Genomic DNA, 20,761 nt, shown 5'->3' on the forward strand with positions numbered 1-20,761 from the left:
GGCAGCCTAACCGAATCCAGCGTCTCCTATATTCACATTCCCAGATACTCAATAATAGCAGAAAACATGCAGTGAGCTGGTGGATGTGAATTTGTCATGTCTGATCTTTACAGGGAGATGCTGTTAGAGCAGACATCTGAAGCTGTCTCGTGCCCAAGATGGCATCTGTCAGACAGAGAGGGCCTTTGATGAGCCCTAATCCAGACAGCCTGAGTCCTATTTCATGGTTCCTATTTGGAGGTGGGAAACAAGATGCAGTTAGGGCAGGCCAGAGGTCAGACACGCTTGTGAGGAGGCATAAGATGAAGAGGCTGGACGTAAACACCGTCCATCTGTGGCACTTTCACTCCACGGCTCCTGTCAGACACAATGTCCGAGGGTGTGAGGCGGAGAAACAGACAGAATCGGGTTGCGAGATAACAACAGCGTCTCACACCGAGCCGCGGGATACAAGCTGTTCTGGAGCTGACTACACCATCTGAATTGTGGAGTTGAGATTCCAAAAATGTACCTTGTATCCTCATATTTATCAAATCCATTTATAAAATCCAAGGTCATTTTACTCCCATGTTTCCAAACAAGTGCAAGAGTAAAGGAATCTTCTACATTTGCAACAGATGTAACAAGTAAAACCCATGTTTCCTTTTTTTATCATTTCCAATTTTGGACTTTCAAAAGACATTTCACAGTGAGCAGAGGCCCAAAATTCAGAAACTCACTGCAGCACACATAAACAAGAAGCACCGGCTTGACATCGTTTCAACAGAGGGTGCTAGCGCCATAATGTAATTATAGATGGGGCCTTTTAAAACAGAGTCAGACCAATCAGCTATCTGATGACCTTCAGCTCTCCGCGATTTACAAATCACAGGACTGCTTGTGGAGCCCCGGCGTAATCACCGGCCTGTGACGGCCCAGAGAAGTTTCCAATGCAAATCGGCTGAGGGATCGTTCGATTCAACACGGCACAATGCAAAGCACTGTTTACACTGCCGCAGCAGCGCCGGAATCCCAGCTCGCCCGGGCCGGCGCACACATGTGGGCCAGGCAAATGACCCTGCTTTGCTTATGCGTAAATGAGTCTGGGATACCCGGACAAAGGGTTTGATTGGACTGTGGGCTGATAAGACAGAGAAGGGAGACCCGAGGCTTTTGAGAGGCCTGTCACATACAGACTGACTTGTCCGCACGAGGCTTTCCACATAAAAGCGGCACGATCTGGTTCATTCAGAGTCTGAATAAAACGCTCCGAACACACTCGGCGTGCGATGCCGTGGCCTCGCACATCGTGGCTTTTGTGACAAACAGCAGCTGCACGTCCTGCCCTCACCTTGAAACCAAGACGGCCCGCTCAATTTCTTTCTTTCTTTTTTCTCATCTCCCTTTCCCTCTTTGATATTCAGTCACACATCGGGTCAAGTGACGGTAAACGAGTGAAAAACAGAGCGAGAGGCGACAATGACGACGAGGAGGAGGCGGACACACACACAGAGGAGAAAGTAAAAGCGCTCACAGTTCACACACACACAAGGTGGGTGCAAACACGCCGGTGAACCGTGACTTGCGTCAGCCATTAAAAAGCAAAGAAAAAAGAAAGAAAGAAAGAAAGAAAGAAAGAAAGAAAGAAAGAAAAAGAAAAAAAATTATTTCCTCTAGAGGCATTTCGAGGAATTTCCTGAAGCTGTAGTCTTGATCTGCAGGGGCGCTGACTGCGCTCAATCGCTGAATGGAATAAAACGTGACAGATAGAATACACACACACCGACACAACACACTCCCACACACACACACGCATACACACATGCAAAGACAGACATATGTCCCAGAGCGTGTACCAGCAGGCAGCCTTGCACAATCCCATTCTGGTTGTAATCGTGCAAAAGCAGGTTCAGCAGCTTCTACTGTTTAGTTTCCAGCGGCCCGGTCGGTTTTTGACACAGAAAAGAAAATGTGACAGCTCTTTCCTTCCTTCACAGTCTGCTTTTAAGTGCGCTATAATTAACTAAACGTGGAATGCATACACTCGCCTTCGGGGTAGTGATACAGCTGGCGGGGAAGCAATGTGGATGGACAACATCCTCAGCGAGAGGCAGCAAACGAACGCAGCGTCCAGTCGATTCAAATGCTTCCTGGTGACAAGATGTTCCTGTATGATTGAATTAATAATAATGAGGCGATTTATTGGCCACAACAAACCATAACGCTTCCCCACATTCTTTGGATTCTTGCTATTTCGGATCAAGCACAGTAATTATCATAGACGACGCGAGTATTACCACCACGGGACGGCGGCAACAATGCAACGTTTCTTCATACACATCCGCCGAGCGTCTTCAGTGAAAAACAATTCATAGTTTTAAGGGTTCACGAGTTCACGGGGATGATCAGTAGGCTCACTGGCGGGATCAGAAGACACAGAGAGTGCATTGTGTGTGCAGAGGGGTCACGGTGAGCCAGCGCAGCGTGGCTGATTGTAGTTAGTTAGCTGTAGCCGTCACTGCTGGCTGTTCCCAGCCGCGCCGAGTTCAGAGTCTGATGCTTCTTTCCATGACGTCAGCGAGCAGCGGCGCAGCACAGAGCTGGCATGAGGCTACAGGCCTGCCTGGTTCATACAGGGGCACACCTCTTTTTTTCTCTCTCTCTCTCTCACACACACACTCTCACTCAAACTCTCCTTCCTCTCTGTCTCACTGCTCACAGAGGCAGGCTTGAACCTTGTTCTAAAGCAGGGACTTGTCAAACTTTTTCACGTTCTGGACCCGCAAGCCGACGTCCACTGAACCACAGACCCTCGGAAATGACTTTGCCTTTTGGTCCCAAAGATATTTTTGTTTGTATTCAGTATTAAATTGTTCAGATGCCAATGCTGAACAATGAAAAATATTCAAAGAGGGGAGATCATAACATCATGTTCACAAAATCACTCTTTACTTTTTTTTTGCACTGTGATCACTTCTAGTTACTGAATTAACAGTAAAATTCACCCTTTGGAAAGGTGAGTAAATTCACTTGATTTCTTTAAAAATCCTGGAAAAGATGATGAGCACATTTGCCCAAAAAATGTAAAAAAAAAAAAAAAAAAAATAAGCAAGAAAAATGTACAAGAAAATCAGAAATTATTAAATAAATAAAATAAAATAAAAAATAATGAAATCAGTAAAATTAAGTAAAAAATACAAGAAAATTTACACAAAATTACCTGAAAATTTACAAAAAAAAAACAAACAAAAAAAACAATAATGATAAATAAATTTAAACTTTGATAATATTTTCCAACAACAGATCAGTGATGCTGGATCAGCGTCGGATTTCCTGTATTTAAATGCTGACTGCGCTCAGACGCCTTTCACAAACATGTAAACTAGTCCTCATTTTGCTCGGGCCGTCCGGGTGGACCCTCAAGAACTCCTGGGGTCCCCGGACCGCACTGTGAAAACCCCTGCTCTGACGTGGGAACGCCTTTCTACTTGCAAGGCAAACAGAATTCCTCAACACATGTAACCAGGACATGCTCTCTCTCTCACTCTCTCACACACACACACACACACACACACACGCACACACACAGAATAAGCAGTGACCTCAGTGCTAAACAAAACACACAGGCTTAAATCACCAGGCAATCAACCTGTCTTGGCACGCCAGCAGCAGTAATAACTAGAGAAGGAAGAGCCGAGCAGAGTTGACAGAGAAGCTGCGACGTGCGGAGGCCTCCCAGCCCATCTCACGTCTTCGCTGGAATCTCTCCGGGCGCTGACATCCAAGCCCCCGGACGAGGGAAGTTTCATTTCGCTCAATGAGGCCGCTTTACATTCAGGCGGCTCACTGGCCTGAGAGACAAAATACCAAATAAACCTCGAATGCAGGCAGGAAACATCAGCTGCACTCAGCCTGATGAAGACGAGGGATGAGCTGAGCCACAACAAGCGACAAACTGCAATTACAGAGACGTGCAATTCATTTAAGGTGAACGCGACCGAGACTTAATGGAACATATTTTGGTTTGGCAACTTCCATGGAGCCCAATCAGGCATTCTGTACTTTCACTTCCTGGTTATTAGGCCGGGATTCACACTGAATCCAAATGGAGGTTCACTCAGTTCAAACGGGGGAAATCCATTTCTGATGTGTAAGGAAGCATTAGGTTCACTTTCATCTCCATGTTTGAGATGGGGCTTATCTTATTGGCATGTTAAAAATTTTACTTACTTACTTACTTACTTACTTACTAAAAAAAACAAAAAAACAGTGGCAGTATTTGGATATCTGACAGGTGCTGTGTTTTTTTAGTTTTTGTTCAGGCGTTCGGCTAAAAAGCATAGCAGCTGTCAGGCAGTGCGTGTCCAAGGTGAGGCAGGAATACTTTGTCTCACCAAAGCACCGTGCCAGGCGCTTCCTGGGAATAGTAAATAACGACGTGGGTGTTTCTCAGCAATGACTGAGGTGGAACGCATTTACCTGCTGCCTGAATGAAGCTCCCTTTTTCTCCAGCTACTCCCCGACCACTGTGTCATCTGAATTTGGTGCAGCTGACACAAAAACTTGGCAGCTCGATTCTTGCCCACAGGAAAACATTTCACCAGCAAACCCCTGTCATGAATAACAACGCTGCACGAGGACACCGAAGAAGTCCGGCTGAAGCTGGTAAACATGTTAAATGAACGCACATTTTGAGAACACGGTTGTGAAAACAGAGAGGACATCAGTATGCGGCGCCGCGGGAATTCACTCCCAGCTCCCATGCTCCCACGCTGCAAGCGCCGGGGCCATCGAGTCACCTGAAGCCCATTCATTTCCTATAGCAACCATGGAAATCTGTTTGATGTCAGGTTGATCTGGAAAAATTTGCCATGCCTGAACTTTCCTCAATTGTCAGCTGTCAACAGCCGATCAGATTTGCGCGCGTCCTAATTCCCCTGCAGATGTGATTTTGCAAAAAGAATGATAATCTTTGTAGTACGACATCAGTTTGTTGTGCCAACGGCAAAACTAAAGTATGGAGTTAATATTAGTTATACATACTGTCGGCGTAATTCTATTACCTTACATAAATGTAGTAAGAGGCAAAGTTATATACATGCGGTGCATTGTTAATAGAGGAGGAAAATACCTAAAGGTTTAAAGACAGTTAAAGCAGCCAAATCCAGCACCCTCTGCAAGGTTTTCTGGTTTTAGCGGACTTTTAAAAAAGGTATTTTAAAATAAAACACTCCTGACGGACATAGATCCAAAATGTTGCTCAAACAAATAAGTCTCATCTTTTTTAATAAACGAAAAAATATCAGGACGGAGCGGCTGGATACTGAATCGCTTCCTCTCCGTCTCTGACTTTGTTTTGGAGAAAAATAAATCTGCCTGGCAGCTGCAAAATGAGCAAGAAACGGATTCAATCCTCCACGACATTTATTTGTAAAGCGAGACATGTCTCACAACGATTAACGGATGTCTACATCCACAGCTGCAGTCAATGCTAAGCATCATTGTATGGATTTCCCTGTTTATTTTTGAGTAATGCTGGTCAACTAGCACAAAATAATGCAATATTATGAAAGGCAATACCAAAGCAGCCAAAAATACATGATGTGACTTTGGAGCTGCAGGGCACTAAACTCTGGAGCCAGTGTTGCCTTTAAATCACGTCTTAAAGCTATTTTTTTTTTTTTTTATTGCCTTGCTTTTAATTGTGTTTCTTCTTAATTCTATTTTAATTGTTTGTTTGACTGTATTTCATTTTCTTATATCAGTCAGGCCATGCTTTTAATGATAGATTTTAATTTTTTTTTTATATACTGTTGCACAGACTCAATCAGAGCCTCTTGCACTGCCTCCATGTTGCCTGCAGTGTGTAAAATAAACAGTCGAGGCGTCTGCGAATGCATGCTGCAGCTTATTCTAGGATCAGATCAGAAGCTCAGCCGCACTTCGGAGGTCTGTGCTATGAATCCACCCGGCAGGCCAAGGACAGATGGCTCTAAACAGTCACCGAGATCAAGGAGGATGTCCACTAATCCCTTCACTTTGGAGCTGCGGGGTCAGTGGATAAAGGTTGGCGGCGTGAAGGAGTGAAGGATTTCCCTCCCGTCCTCTGAACACGGCCCGCTTGCCTCGCTCGCCTTTTCCCATTCGCTCACGGCTCAGGATCGCGGCGTAATGAACGGAGACACGCTTGAGTCACACGCCGGGTTATTCCAAGAGACTGCTACGCAACAGAGCTACAACTGCTGCTCGTCAAACCACATCCTGATGAGAAAATCACCCAAGGCTCAGCGTTTTGTCACAGTCTGATAATTCGTCTCCTCAACAAGCACCTCAGTTAACCCTCTTCCCACTCAGCGATTCACCCTCCACGCACTCGACTCGTCTCTTGAAAGAAAAAAAAAAATCCCCCTCCTCTCTGTATCTTTAGCTCATTCCTGGGTCTGCAAAGGTCCCGGCAAAGGTCATGACCTCTGCACTCCACTGCGGTGAAGGTGCTTTTCATTTTCACCGGTTATGATTTCTACCGTTGCACTCGTCACCGACCACAACCTTAAAATGCCTAAATTACAAAATGTAAAAAAAAAGAGCTGTGGCGTCCCATGTTGATGGAGTAATCTAGTGTCTGTGTGTGTGTGTGTGTGTGTGTGTGTGAGAGAGAGTGTGTGTAACTGTGTTTGACCTGGACTAAGCCCAGGCCCAATCCTCTTACTGCGCGGCTGCTCCTGCATGGCCGGCACACGGTCGCTGGAGCGCCAGGCGCCCACGTTCACACTGACGGCTCTGATGCCCCTCGGCTGGCACCGCCGCCACGCCGCCGCCGACACACTAACCAACACGCCGGCCGCTTATCTCGGCTGCAACGTCGAGTTACGCAATAACAATCGCGCAATTCAGCTCCTCCTTACTGATGTGTGTGGAGTCACGGTCCATTTCCCTCTCGGTGCCTCCCTCGCTTCATTCCCCTTTCTCCTTTTGTCCCATCTCTCCATTTATCAGTGCCTCCCTTTCTCTGGAACTGTCATCATAACAAAATGATATATATTTGTATATATATATATATATATATTAGCACACTCTGCACCGAATTTTCCTCGCTGGGTTTTGGTTCAGGTTGAACAGTTTGACTCATTTCCACTCCGTTAGCTTATAGGCTCACTGCGATCACTTCAAAACATAGTTGACTTTTTGATACTGATCCTTTTTTTTTTTTTTTTTTCAGTTGTCTGACCGCTGCAGTTCACTGTTAAAAGCCAGTGACACTCTTTTTTTTTTTTCTTCCTTCTTCCTCTTCTTTTAGCTATTCTAGCTCACATGAATATGCCCCCTGGAGGAAACGCTGAAATTAGATTTCATCTTGCAGCACATATTTGAGTTAAACATCAATAAAACTCAGTATTAAATTCAATCTTCTACAAAGGTATTAAGGTAGTATGAAAATATCTTATCGTGGCAGTGCTCTCTTTCTCTTTCTCTCTCTCTCTCTCTGTCTCTTACTCTCAGCAGCAGCAATAAATGTGATAGCAGCCTCACTTCCCTTGCCCCAGTGGAAAGAGTTGTGGTTTGTCAGGGGTTCCTATGTAGATGAAAAGGTAAGATATGAAACATGACAGAGCTCAAGCTTTTGCCTTCTCAAAAAAACAAACAAAAAAAAAACACAATGCATTTGGAGGGGTGAAAACGGGGTGACAAACGTCCCTGTGCTGCAGCTCAATGGAGCATTAATCTGCAAGTTAAAAAACAAACTTTGACAGATTCGACAGATTGCCAAAAAAGACAGTTTGGTGTCAAAATCCGAATAAAGAAACAACAAATGAGCACGTTGCAGCAAATGCTTTAATCCCAAACTCTGCACAGTGCTGTAAGTGAATGCATTTATAGCATGGGCAGCCTCAGAGGGACTCAAACTCCTAACCCCTGCACTGTCAGGAGTTTGCTCTATCTGTCTCATAATCTGCAACTGGAGGCAAACTGACTACAGTCTCACTGCTTAACTGAGTTTCCGCCTAAACACCCGGTCGTGTTTTCTTGTTTTTGAGGGGTTTCAAATTTGAACGTTAACCACAAACTGCTGACTGGGCTCCAATTCTGCAGCGCGCAGTAATTAAGTGTCACAGAGGGTTTATACAATGGAAAAAGACCTGAGCTGCATTAGAAATGCAAAGCTCAGATCTGACGCAGATTTACACAAAACACGCCACGCGGCTACAGAAAACACATGCTTTCACTTGACTTAAACTATGGAATCTGAGGTGGAAAAAAATGATAACAATCACGTGGATTTGCCTCGGTGTTGTGCGTCAGTCCCATGACAGCACTACAAGCCACAGGGATACGAGGTCTGACGGGTCAGTCGTGCACAATATGGGAAAAAATATAGAGAATATTCAAAATCCCGTGGGTGCAGAATGAAGTTTGCATTTCCTTTTGCAAATGATGACCGACATAACCATATCCTTTATTTACACACTTTAAAAAAAACTATACTTCTCCTCCTTTCATTCACTGATGTGCAGCCTTGTGTGATATACATGTTGCATTCTGTTATATCAAATGTCACTTAAAGCCTTTACATGCACATTAATGTTCCTTCTTACATTCAGGATATTCAAATATGGCATTTTACGAGCAAACAGTGAACTTCTACTCGGCTGTGTGGAACATCTGCCTCGCATTTAATTTCATTTAGCCGTTTTTGTTTTTATCGCCTCTTTTTTTTTTTTTTTTTTTGGGGTATTGCTGACAATAACCTCAATTATTTGCTTCGATTGCAGTTTCACTTTCCCCTTCTGACTGAGCCGAAGCCGGGGTGATCTGTTCGGCCCATATTTAATTTGTTTTAGAGCGTTCAACTGTGTTTAATTCTTCATTACAGGTTCAGCCGTGATGGATAATCTTGTGCACGGAGAGCCCATAAATAGCACTGCTAAAAAAAAAAAAAAAAACATAATCTGTGATACAGTTATTTTAAGCACAGAAGGTGAACGTGCCCTTCACTGACTAAAAGGGAAAAAAAAAAAAAAAAGGTAGGTTAATGCAGGTATTCTGGGACACGAGCTACTGTGGGACAAGAAAAGCCTCTGACATATTTTTATGTCCTGGTTTAATAAGAGTCAGTAAAAAAAAATGTGTCAGCACATCAAAACAAATTATGCTACTTAAATAAATTATGGTAATTATGCCGCTTTTTTAAAATAGTTGAAAACAGAGTTAATGGTTTTGGCTGACATGTCTTTTTTTTTTTTTTTTTTCCCCAGACGTGGAAATATTGCTCATTGGAAAACACCCCATATATTTTCCAGCCCTTTTCTCACGTACCTGGTAAAACTCCCTCAGCCATGTTTTCTGGAGGTTTTCAGGCTGCAAAGAGAAGAGAGACAATCTGTGAGCGACATTAACAGTAACCATATATCACATTATACAGACATTAAAGCGATGCATTAAAGTAATGCTGATCTGCTAATCAGAGGAAAGCATGTAAATCTGACCTGCAGAGTTGAAATTTGCCAAATCTGCTGCTGCATCGCATCACATGAACCCCATAAAACCCAAAACAATTTTCTACAACCTCCACTTTCTCACTGCAAAATGTCACTTACAACAGAGAGTCACTCATGCATGTTTTTTTATGCAGCATAATGCGGCTGTAATGACAATATGAAAAACAAGGAGGGGCCTCGACGTGCTTTATTTACTTTTTAAAAGAAAACATGTCAATCAAGCCCGTTCCTGGGAACATATGTTGAATGTGGCTGACAAATCCCATCTGCTGCTCCCAGCAGGTTAAAATCAATGCTGCCGGTTATTTGCTAAACTGACTGAGGGCCGGGTTGATGCCTTTTTCTCGGAGAAATCTTTTAAGAGTGACGTGATCAGACACAAACACACAATTAAGACGGGGGGTATGGAATAGAAATGACAGAAATCCTCCGTAAACTCTCCGTTGCATCCCTTGAAGAGTCAGATCTCTTTTCTAACACATCAATGAGACTCTTTCTGTTCTTCTCTCTTTCCATCTTTCTCTCGCTCTCTCTCTCTTTCCATCTCTCGCTCTCTCTCTCTCTCTCTCTTCCACTTTAAAAGGCTATTCTCAGACCTGGACTTCATTTAGTTTGTGCAGTGGAAACAGAGACAGAGCCCTGGGCCGTCTACCATTTAAGGAGAGATCTCACCATGTCGATAACTAGGTCTGATGAACTGCTGTGTGTGTGTGTGTGTGTGTGTGTGTGTGTGTGTCCGTGCATTGGAGAGTTAGTCCTAGCAGGACCAGCCTATATTGAGTGTGCTCGGAGGATCCGCAGCCTGTAACAAAGCTACTGTATCAGTGAAGTTGGTGCAGTATCCTTGGATGGCATCATCCCCACAAAGCCCACAAAATACCTTATCACCATGACAACCGAGCCTGGAAAAACCTACTTTTACTCAATACACGCTCACGTACAATAAATTCGATAATGAGCAGGTTCTCTTTCCAATATGACACTTTGACACTGATGTCACTTGATGCAACTATTGGAAATCGCAGCTCGAGCAAAAAAAAAAAAACAAAAAAACAAATCACTTCCTTTGGAAACTGCCCGGCACGTGGTTTTAACAACCACAGTGGGATTTGCATCTAAAATCAAGTGGAAATTTTAGGACATCGAGGTCATGCGTACAGGCCGAGCACGGACAAAAACACGCCTCGGTGCTGCGGGACGGGACGGTCTTTCGATTTCGCGAGTGTCCATGAATGTCACAATGCAAACACTGTATTCTCAACAAGAACGAGTCATAACTTCTTTAAATTTGACAAACCTCTCTAGTGGTGATAAATGATTACTATTATACTCAAGATCAAACCGAGTCAAACAGCAGGAGTCACATTCATCTGAATACACTCACTTAGCGAGGTGGCAGTGAACATGGAAGTTTTTTTTTTTTATTTCATTCCTGTGAGATGTTTTTAATCAGCAGCACAGCCCTGACTGACTCTCAACATACAACAAAATAATATATTTTCCATAAATTTGCATTTACAAACAGTGACCATGTGCAGGCTGGTGAACGTCGGCCAATCACAGCAACACAAACTGTCCGACATACGCTCCAAAGACAGATACGAAGTTCTCTGCTATGTGTGTGTTTGTTAATAAAGACATCAAACTGGCTGATTATCTGCCAAAATCTGATGTATAGCCGTGTGTGAGTCCTGTCGTGTCCAGAATGTAAATAAATCCAGAGGTAAGTTATAAATAGCACACCTGGGGTTTATAGAAACAGAGGAGCAGCGAGCTAACAGGTTATTAAAAGCAGCGGCGTTCTTATGGGAGATTTATACTGACGTTTCCAGCAGCACCTGAATGTTTCAAGACCTCCAAACACTGTGTGTGTGTGTGTGTGTGTGTGTGTGTGTAGCCTGAAAAACTCCGGGTCCCTAGTACCCTGTGCCTCCATGTGTGTGTGTGTGTGTGTGTGTGTGTGTGTCCCAGCCAGATCAGACAGAGCATAGGTCTATATAAGGACATAAGCACTGGACCTTGTCATTAGTCACATGGGAGAGGGAGGGAGAGAAAGACATGGAGAGAGAGAGAGAGACAGGGAAGACAAAGAGAAAGAGAGAGAGAGAGAGAGAGAGAGAGAGATTCAAACCAGAGAACTGCCACCTGACCATCTCTGTTTATGCTGCGATGGCTTGACATAGTTTGCACAGGCAGGTCGAACTTACATTGTGTGTGTGTGTGTGTGTGTGTGTGTGTGTGTGTGTGTGTGTGGTTCCTACACGTTGCTCCTGTTTTATTGGGCAGCTGCGTAACTTTATGCCAAGTTTTAGTGAGTCTATCGTTCATGCTGTGTGTGTGTGTGTGTGCGTGCTGTGAGCCAGAGGTGAAGGTCGTGACGGACCAAAACCAGAGGTGGAGTTTTTCAATGTGTGTGTGTGTGTGTGTGTGTTTGTGTGTGTCATGTTTTTTTCCCAGCAACGGTATTATCCAGTATCACAACAGTCAGCACCAAACCACCCAAATAAGTTTTTCCAGCGACGGCTTCCCGTGGGAGGGACTGTTCCCGCTCTCGCTGCCACTTCAGAGGATGAACAAATATCAAGTCACATCACACAAGCGGCGGGCTCGCATGCTGTAACGAATCTGAACCTATTACACCTCAGCGACCTCACAAAAAACCCGAGGCGTCGCGTCAGCAGCGCGTTCACGCCAACAACGGGGCAGGCACCATCCTGACGGCGGGGCGACGCGCTAATGAGGCAATAAAAACCACGCCGCTGACAGTTTTATAAACAAAGTCCTCGAGCAATCATCCGGGGAGCGCGAGTCCTAGATCGGAGAGATGCGGAGGGGAAAGTGGGAAGGAGAAAAAAAAAAGGCGACGGCGGGGAGGGTTCGCATTCGAAACTCGGCTCGGTCGTGCAGAAAAAAATAATCCAGAACTTTCTGGAGCGCCCTAATTAGGCTGACCCAACTGCGCCGTGCAGCGGAGATGGGCTGGAGTCCTGGGGAACAGATGCTGACCTTGCCAGGGTGGCCCAGAGGAGGAGCGGGGGCCCCCAGAGGGCCCGGGCCCCGGAGGGAAAGCGGGCTAATAGAGGACGGAGGGACCAGGGCTTCTCCTCGGCGAGATCCATCCGCAGCCCCAGCGCCTCCCCGCCTCCCACAGCTTATCAAAAGTTAATTTCCAGTTAATTAGAGAGCGGGGCTACACTGGCAGAGAGGTAAAAATAAACCCGTGCCCTCCCCACCCTCTCATCCTCCTCCACCTCCTCTTCCTCCTCTTCCTCCACTGGCACTCTATCTCGCTTCGTTCTCTCCACCTCCTCTCTCTCTCTCTCGCGCTCGCTTTCTCTATTCCTTTGCCCGTGTTTCTCTGTTTCTCCGTGGATGGCCTACTTTTCAGACAGCGTGGGGAATTAAGAGACTCTGCTTGGGTTTTTTTTTTTTTTTTTTTTTTGTGGAAATCTACTTAAAATCCCTGTCATCAAAGAGGTGGGATCTTAAAGTGACCAGGCACTCCTGATGAGCCTCTCAGCAGAGCTTCAATTAAGGGCAAAGTGGCAGCATAATCAAACTGTCCCTCATCTCATGCCTGTGAAACACGGAGCTCTAGCTCCAAACCACTGAAATAGAAATAATATTGACACACAGGTCATTTAAAGCCAAATATAACTCAGCTGAGCCATCTTTATGTTTAGGTGACTAATGCTGCAGTCAGATTGACGTGGTAAATGGGAGATAATATATATATATATATTCAATATGAGCTGACAGTATCATCTGAAAACCTTGAGTCTGCCAGCTCTTTTGTTAACTATGACAACTTAACTGCCTTCTTTCATATGATGACCTTGCAATCAGCCCAAGATTTCTGCAGATTTGAAAAGCTGTATCTTTGAAACTGGCAAACACCACGCAAACGGCTGGGCAGGTTCACCAGAATGTGGGTCCAGGGATCCTCAGGGGTCTCAGGGGCCCAGAAGGGTCTCAGCAAAATGAGGAATAATCTAACACCACTATAATTAGATAATATAGTTATAATTAGATCAAATATATAATTAGAATTAGATTTATGGCTGGACGATACAGCAAAATGACTATGGGTTCACACTTGAAACTGTTGCAACAGTAAAAATTAAGCATTCTTCCAAAAACAGCATCATGATGCCAAATAGACGTAGAAAATGCAGTTACGTCGCAAAGTATTTTATTGATCAGAACAAACCAATCACTGACTTAGGCTAACCCTGACCCTAAATTTGATATCATCCATATCATTGCTTTTTGCGTTATTAATATCTCACATGTTCATATCTAGATAACGATACGATAGCAATATATTGTTTAGCCCTATTTTGAATCTAGGATACTTGTCAGTGTTCAAGTATGGCATACTTAACACAAAACAAATTTTTTTATCTTTTCATAACAGGGTCTCTAAGGCAAAATCGCTTTTAATTAGGGTCCGGAGCAAAATGAAAGTCAACTTGGCTGTACAAAACATGAAAGCGACTAAGTGGGGCTACGACAGGGAAGAAAGTCCCATCACTTCTAACAATCTGTAGATGAATCTTAATTCACTCAAATGAAATTCTGATGCCGGGTATGCAGACTTCTCCATCCACAGGAAGTGAGCGTTGAATGCTCTTTTACTACCAACATCTCGACCAAAGCAATGTGGACAATGGTGAGCAGCCCTTTGTTGACGTCTGTCATAACAGCTTTTGTGTTTCGGCTGGACAAAAAGCAGTCACATGCAGCTCTGAGAGGTCACGACCCGCAGATCCTCAGAGGTCACGACCTCAAGTCCAGTCCAGACTCTGCTCTTCGCCCCGAGGCTCCTCAGTGAGGAATTATTCGGCGGATGGTGTTGTGGTATTCCATGTCCAGACTGGAAACAGAGCGGCCCGTGCAAACTGAGATTTGTGGGAAATGACATCAAGGCTCGTCCCGTTAAAGACCCCTGCGACGATCTGGCGGGAACACATGGTCGCCACATGAGTTTCCTCCCGCTCCACCTACTCGTACTCGGGCTCATCCCCCCCCTCGCTGTTTTCTCTTCGCCTCCATTTCAACTTCTGTGGTTTTGTTTTTCGTCAGTCTGCGCGGATCTCTAGGTTTGTCTCTCCCCACCTCTGCGCCGCTGGTTGTTTTGCTTCATCCCTCTCAACAAATCTGTTTTTCTCCGTTTCCACCCTGCTCCGGCATTCTCCCTCACACCAGGGATGAGATCAAGAGCACAGCAAAGTCAGAAAAACAGTAACTCTGCATGAAAAATGAATGCGAGTTGTGTGTCCCAAAAAAACAGAAATGCGGAGGAAAACTTGAAGCAGAACAAAAAAAATATATATATTTATATATCCCATCCGTGGTTTTCTGAGTTGAAAAAGATTTAAGAATTTGTTTAGGCCCACATGTCAGCATGAGGTGAGAGAGCTGCGATAAAAAAAAAAAAAAATTTCATAGGGCTTATTTCTGCACTTTCCACCATAAAAATGAGGCAGGCCATAATCAAATCACTTCTCCCTCCACCCCTCCACTTCCATGCACCCCCTCCCCACCCAAAACCACTCTCATCCACATCTCTGCATGCAGCCAACCTCTGTAGCATGCAAGCTCCATAATTCATAATTGAAGAGGAGCGCGTGGACATGAGGAGCCTTAAAATAAGCAACGGTTGCTTGGTTACATCTGGCGCTATTAGCAGATAGACACACACACACACACACTCACACACACAGGTCTGTTATAGAGCAGGCTCCATTCAAACTATAGCTTACAAACTACGGTATGGAGAGTGTGTGCATGTGGTTCACACACAGACACACACACACTCTCACAAACTTAACCACATGTGGAACTAAAATCTAGCTGTGTCAGTGGCCTTCAGTGCATCATGTTACAACATGTACGATGCCTTTTGATGGACATTTATCTAAAGACCCACATGACTAATGTGCGACTAATATGGGATTTTGCAGGCAGATGCAAAAACTGATTTTTCTGAATGGAAGCTGCTGGCAGCTCATTTTTTTTGTGCGGATGCTAAGCGCCGTTAAATTTGGCCTCGTTTTTATTTTCACTTAAAAATTCCTGTTGTGGCTCTGTCAGTGTATGAATTAAATATTTTGCTCGGCGTCTGTTTCTATGTTTGACTCACCACAGTCATGCACGCCCAAGCATCTAGAAAGCATGAGCACAATTTCGAACAAAAGGCAAATATGGCTTTTTAATCAACAGGTGTGCTTTTTAATGTGTGACAGCAGATACACTGGTCTGAGCCCAACCGTCAGCGCTTCAAGAGTAAATAAACCCCAAACCCCAATCTCTGTGAAGCCTGACCTCTGATGGTGAAAAGTAGGGCGCTGATACCTTTCGGTTGCAAATTCATCAGATTAGCTCTTCCGGATCTAGATGGCTTTTTTTTTCCCCCCCAAAGACCAGGCACCCTACATTTCACCATTAGAGGTCAGGCTTCATGGTCAATTGGGTAAGAGGTTGAGCTACTCTTGAAATATTTGGTATGTTTGGCGAAAATGGTGCTCAAAACCCACAGCAGCTGTGTTTCAGTTCAGGTTTTTTTTTTTGTTTTTTTTTACGGTAATTATACAATGTTTGAAATCAGGTGCATTTCCAGTAAGTCACGTGCACCAGTTCCCACAAGATCACCCGTGAGATTAAAACCCGCATCTCATGATTTAAATATGAAGCAGGCTTTCCAAAACTTGCCATGATTGATACAATAATAATTATTTCATGTGATCTTGATGTCGATGTAATCTCTTATTTCCTGGTAGCAACAGCAAAATACTTGGACAATATGCTAATGAGAGGAGAAACAGCCAATCCCTGGAGTCGTCGCTGACCTCGAGACCAAACACATTCATCTTTTCCAATTCAAAACTTCAAAACGAGCAAAAAGTGGCAGCTACTTAGTACCACACTCGTTCAGCTAACTCTTCTCTTTTTTTTCTTGCAGGCCCATCTGTCGCTTCCCTCCTCTCTATTTACACAGAATCTAAAATGTCACGCGACTTCTTGAGAATGGGCTTCACTGAGTCGTCTGTTCAAGTTTTCATGCTCAGTGAGAGACTATGAGCAGACAAACCACGGGCTTGCCCTGATTAAAAAAAAAAGAAATAAATAAATGGATCCTCTTTTCAAATCACAACCACCTCATTTGACTTTCAAAATAAGAGAATAAAGTCACGAGGATTTAACCACTGGGAAAGGCTGGGAATGATTCCCCAAAGAAGCCTGGCTGCCTTCACTCCTGCGATATTATCCCAAGTCCTGACACAATTATAGCTGTTACCTCTGCATAACGAGATTATAACCTCCATAATTAATTACAATTAAAGGCTGACAGACTGCAAACAAACCACTAAATCAATATGTTTTCATGCATAACAGCGGTGGGCATGTGTAATAGGGATTTCCTGTCAGAGGGCTTTTTTTATGCCTCGTTTTCTCTCACCCCAGTGGATGAAAGCTGATATCGCCTGTGCATCAACAGCGCGTGTGTGTGTGTGTGTCTGTGTGTGTTGACAGAGCATTAGAAAGGAGGTTATTGGCTTTCAGGGGAGCAGGCTGCCGACTAAAAATACCCTGCCTGGATGGAGGGCTTTGATTGAGGAGAGGGGTTTGCGGAAGGAGAGCAGCTGGAGTATCAGCAGGGGAGTCTGCTGATTGGCCGGCCTGGCATCCTTCAGCAGATCGCCGCCGATGTCATCCTCCCCAACAGCTCTCCTCCATGGCGGCTGAGTGGAGACGGGGCGGCGAGGAGGTGCGCCCCTCCAGTGTCTTACGTAACTCATCATCAAAGTGGCTCGTTATAGAATTAATTAGAGCAGATCCGCGATGAGTGAGGACTGAAATAGGGGCGGGTTGACTCCCGAGGGGTCTCCCCCGACGCTCTGACACTCACAATTTCCAAATACACTGAGAATTCATTTGTTTTTTGGCGAGTGAGCGTAATCAAGCTCAATATTATGGACAAAATATAGCACGACTTATTGCACAACTGATTCACGGCTGCAGCTCACGACTATTTTCATTATTTATTTATTTATTTTTTTTATTAATTGGTTAAGCAATGAGTCTTGAAACATTAGCACGCACAAAGCGATGTCTTCAAAATGTTTCCTTTGTCTGATGGCAGCAAAACTATTCATTTTACAAAGATATGGACAGAGAAAAAATGAGACAATGTTAGCACTCTTGGTGAGGGTTTGAGATTTTGACTTGATACATGATATTTATTTATTTATTTATTTTGAACATGTTGTATAAAGGACAACAGACATGCAACAACAGGGCAACAGAAGAAAAGAACAGAAAAAAATAATAATAAATAAATTCAATGCTATTTCCTAGATGGCCAGAACATGTTCAAAAGGGAGTAGGAAGAAGTTAAAAACTTATATGATCCTACCCCTTGAGTTCCTACATATTACATATATATTGTATTATACTTAAGTAATTATCATCAATATTATATTATTAATCTATGAAAAATATTTGATCCATTATCAAAACTACAATCAACAAACCAATTTACTGGTTACCAGTTTCAGCACTAAACTGCTCAATACTTCACTAGTTGTCAATGGGAAGTCCCTAAAACTGACTCTAATGGGACACTTTGACCCGATTCCACAAAGGAATAAACAAATATATATCGTAATATTACCACAAAGACATATTTCGCTGAGTTTTACTGTGTACAAGACATTTTTCACCCTACCATGGATAAAGTTCTTGAGAAAACAAAGTTAAGGAATGTTTTGGCCTAAAATGTTGGCAGCCTCACCAGAGAAAATGTTAGTGCTGCTGGTCAAAATACACTGAGGAGGAGGAGGAGGAGGAGCACCGGAGAGAGGAAGGCAGAGGGTGGATCCTGTTGTTTTACCTATGGCAACAGCTACAGGCCCTCGTGTGGCTGTTCATACAGACGATAATCAGCGAGCACACACGGGGAACAGCACACACTCAGCAGAATCACAGCCTCGGGATGAAAGTCGGTAGTGAGAGAGCGAACAAAAGGAAAAAGGAAAACAGCTAAATACTGATACAAACGCGCGTACACACACACACACACACACACACACACACACACACACACACACACTTACACGCCCCTATAGTGGGAATCAACACTGCAATCAGCTGGGGTATGAGTAGATTAAGTGTCATCAGAAAACAGGAAATTACAGCACTCGGAGCAACCACAGCTGTGTGGTTCAAAAGCCTTCTCCTCGCTGCCGAGCCGACAGCACACACACACACACACACACACACACACACACACACACACGATTTAACAGCTCACACACTGCATGGACCAGATCAATATCTGACACTGGATCTACCGTACAGTAGCAAAGTCTAGGCTTACAGGCTCTACCTTTAAATCTCTTTCCTTATTTCTTTCTGCACCACTTTATGTGTGTCTCAGTTCTAAGTTTATTGTCTTTACTGCTGCACTACAACACCACTGGGCCCATGAGCCTGCCACGGTATTTTTTCGTGCACAATTATGACTGTATGATGAAGAACCTCTCGTGGTTGTGGTGACTCAAAACTTTTCAAAAACCGTTGCTGTCGCTGCTTCCGTGACGGCAGTGGTCGAGCGAGCTAGGCCGCTGCTTTGTCTCTTTCTCTCTCTCTCTCTCTCACACATCACATACTGTTGGGTCACTACCACTTCTCCCTCTCTCCATTCACAGTCTAGTTCACTTAACCACCACTGTTTTCTCTCTCTCTCTCTCTCTCTCATTTTTAATCGTACTGTGGCCATGTTTGCATGTTAGAAAAAACACCGTAAAAAGTGTCAGAGGCCGGTGTAATCTGTCAATAAGCAGAAGTTAAAATATGTTAAATGGCCTGACGACTTTATGGCTGTAAAAATGATGTATATAACAGCCGTCGCTGAGCAGTGTGTGTCTGCATGTGTGTGTGTGTAAGAGATTTTGATCGCACAGAGGCTCTAGTCGGTATGTCTGGCACTTGAGTGCACTTCACTATTTGCTGTCATACTTTTTTTAATCTCCTGTCCTTTCATTGTGCAGTCTGATTTGTATCATGCTGTATAAACAAAGTTCATCATTATCATTATCGTTATTATTTTTATTTATTAGTGCTGCTGAACAAAAGCACATCACCAGGACACGTCTTGGCTCTCAAAGTCCAAGTTTTGTAAGCGAGCTGGTCTCATTCACAAAAATGAATGACCACGAGAAAAGTATATGTAGTGTATGTAGATCAGACTTTAAACTTCAGGCTGACGAGCTGCTCAACGCATGTTTTGACCTTTAACTCTGACTGAAATACGTGCATTCTACCAAATTGGCTCTAAGTATCCCTAATCTAATAACCACAATGCAATGCTTACAGCAAATAAAGAACAATCATAAGGCACTCTCTTCTGTAGTAAAATAAATTTGAACTTACTGTTAAAAACCTTTAAAAAAAAAAAAAAAAAAAACAACCTTGTGGCCTTCTTCACGGTGAAGCAAACAAAAAAAGAGACATTAATGAAATTCTCGTGAATTGCACTTGAAACTCTCAGGTTTGACGGGTTTCCCTGCTAAACCACCCTTGTCAGGCCTAAAGGAGCCCAGCAGGCTACACTCTACAAAGTGTGAACTCACCCACTCACACATCACTGCCATTTGTTACTCAACACAGATGCCGAGTTCCCTGCAAAAACAAGATGCAGATAAATACTGTCCTCTAGTAACCCTCACCCACTAAAGTAAGGTGGAAAAAGGGGCCGCGACAGAGACTACGACAGGCGAAGTGCATGAAACGGTGTTGCTCTATCGTTCAAATTCACAAACTGTCCTTTAATTCAATGCTTTTCAATCTGACATGAGGAAAACTGGCATCCACTGTGCAATGCTTGGTTTCAGTACAACACAGTGAAATACTTCTTTGGTGAGAAGTCATAAACAGGAACCATGACCATACGGAAACTTCCAGTGAAAGTCATAACGAAAGAGGCTTGCAATTAAGAGCATGAGTGTGTGTGTGTGTGTACTCAGGTTAGTCCAACGCACGAATCTGCAGACACACAGGGGCCAAATGCTCGCTTTATATTAAAATACTGGGTTTATGCGGTCCACCACACCACTATGACAGAGGTGCCCCATAAAAACAGCTGAAAAACCTACAGTAAAATGCTTTTTTGCTACACATTTTACAAATTAATATTAATGCTCAATGCTGTTTTTTTTTTTTTTTACTTCTTAGTTTAAAAGTAGCAATGCATCCTCAGGTTTCCCTGCCATTATGCAGGT

The 20,761-nt window shown here is 43.8% G+C and overlaps 1 protein-coding gene across 1 annotated transcript in view; it reads right to left on the reverse strand.

Annotated features, from left to right (window-relative positions):
• The window catches only part of inpp5a (inositol polyphosphate-5-phosphatase A), a 169,009-nt gene that overhangs the window by 109,531 nt on the left and 38,717 nt on the right, over positions 1 to 20,761 (reverse strand). The window contains exon 2 of the mRNA XM_030070722.1: positions 9,295 to 9,336. Within this exon, the coding sequence (XP_029926582.1) occupies positions 9,295 to 9,336 (42 nt within the window). The remainder of the gene's footprint in view (positions 1 to 9,294; positions 9,337 to 20,761) is intronic.

The sequence above is a fragment of the Myripristis murdjan genome, chromosome 15, assembly GCF_902150065.1.
Source record: "Myripristis murdjan chromosome 15, fMyrMur1.1, whole genome shotgun sequence".
NCBI classification, from domain to species: Eukaryota; Metazoa; Chordata; class Actinopteri; order Holocentriformes; family Holocentridae; genus Myripristis; species Myripristis murdjan.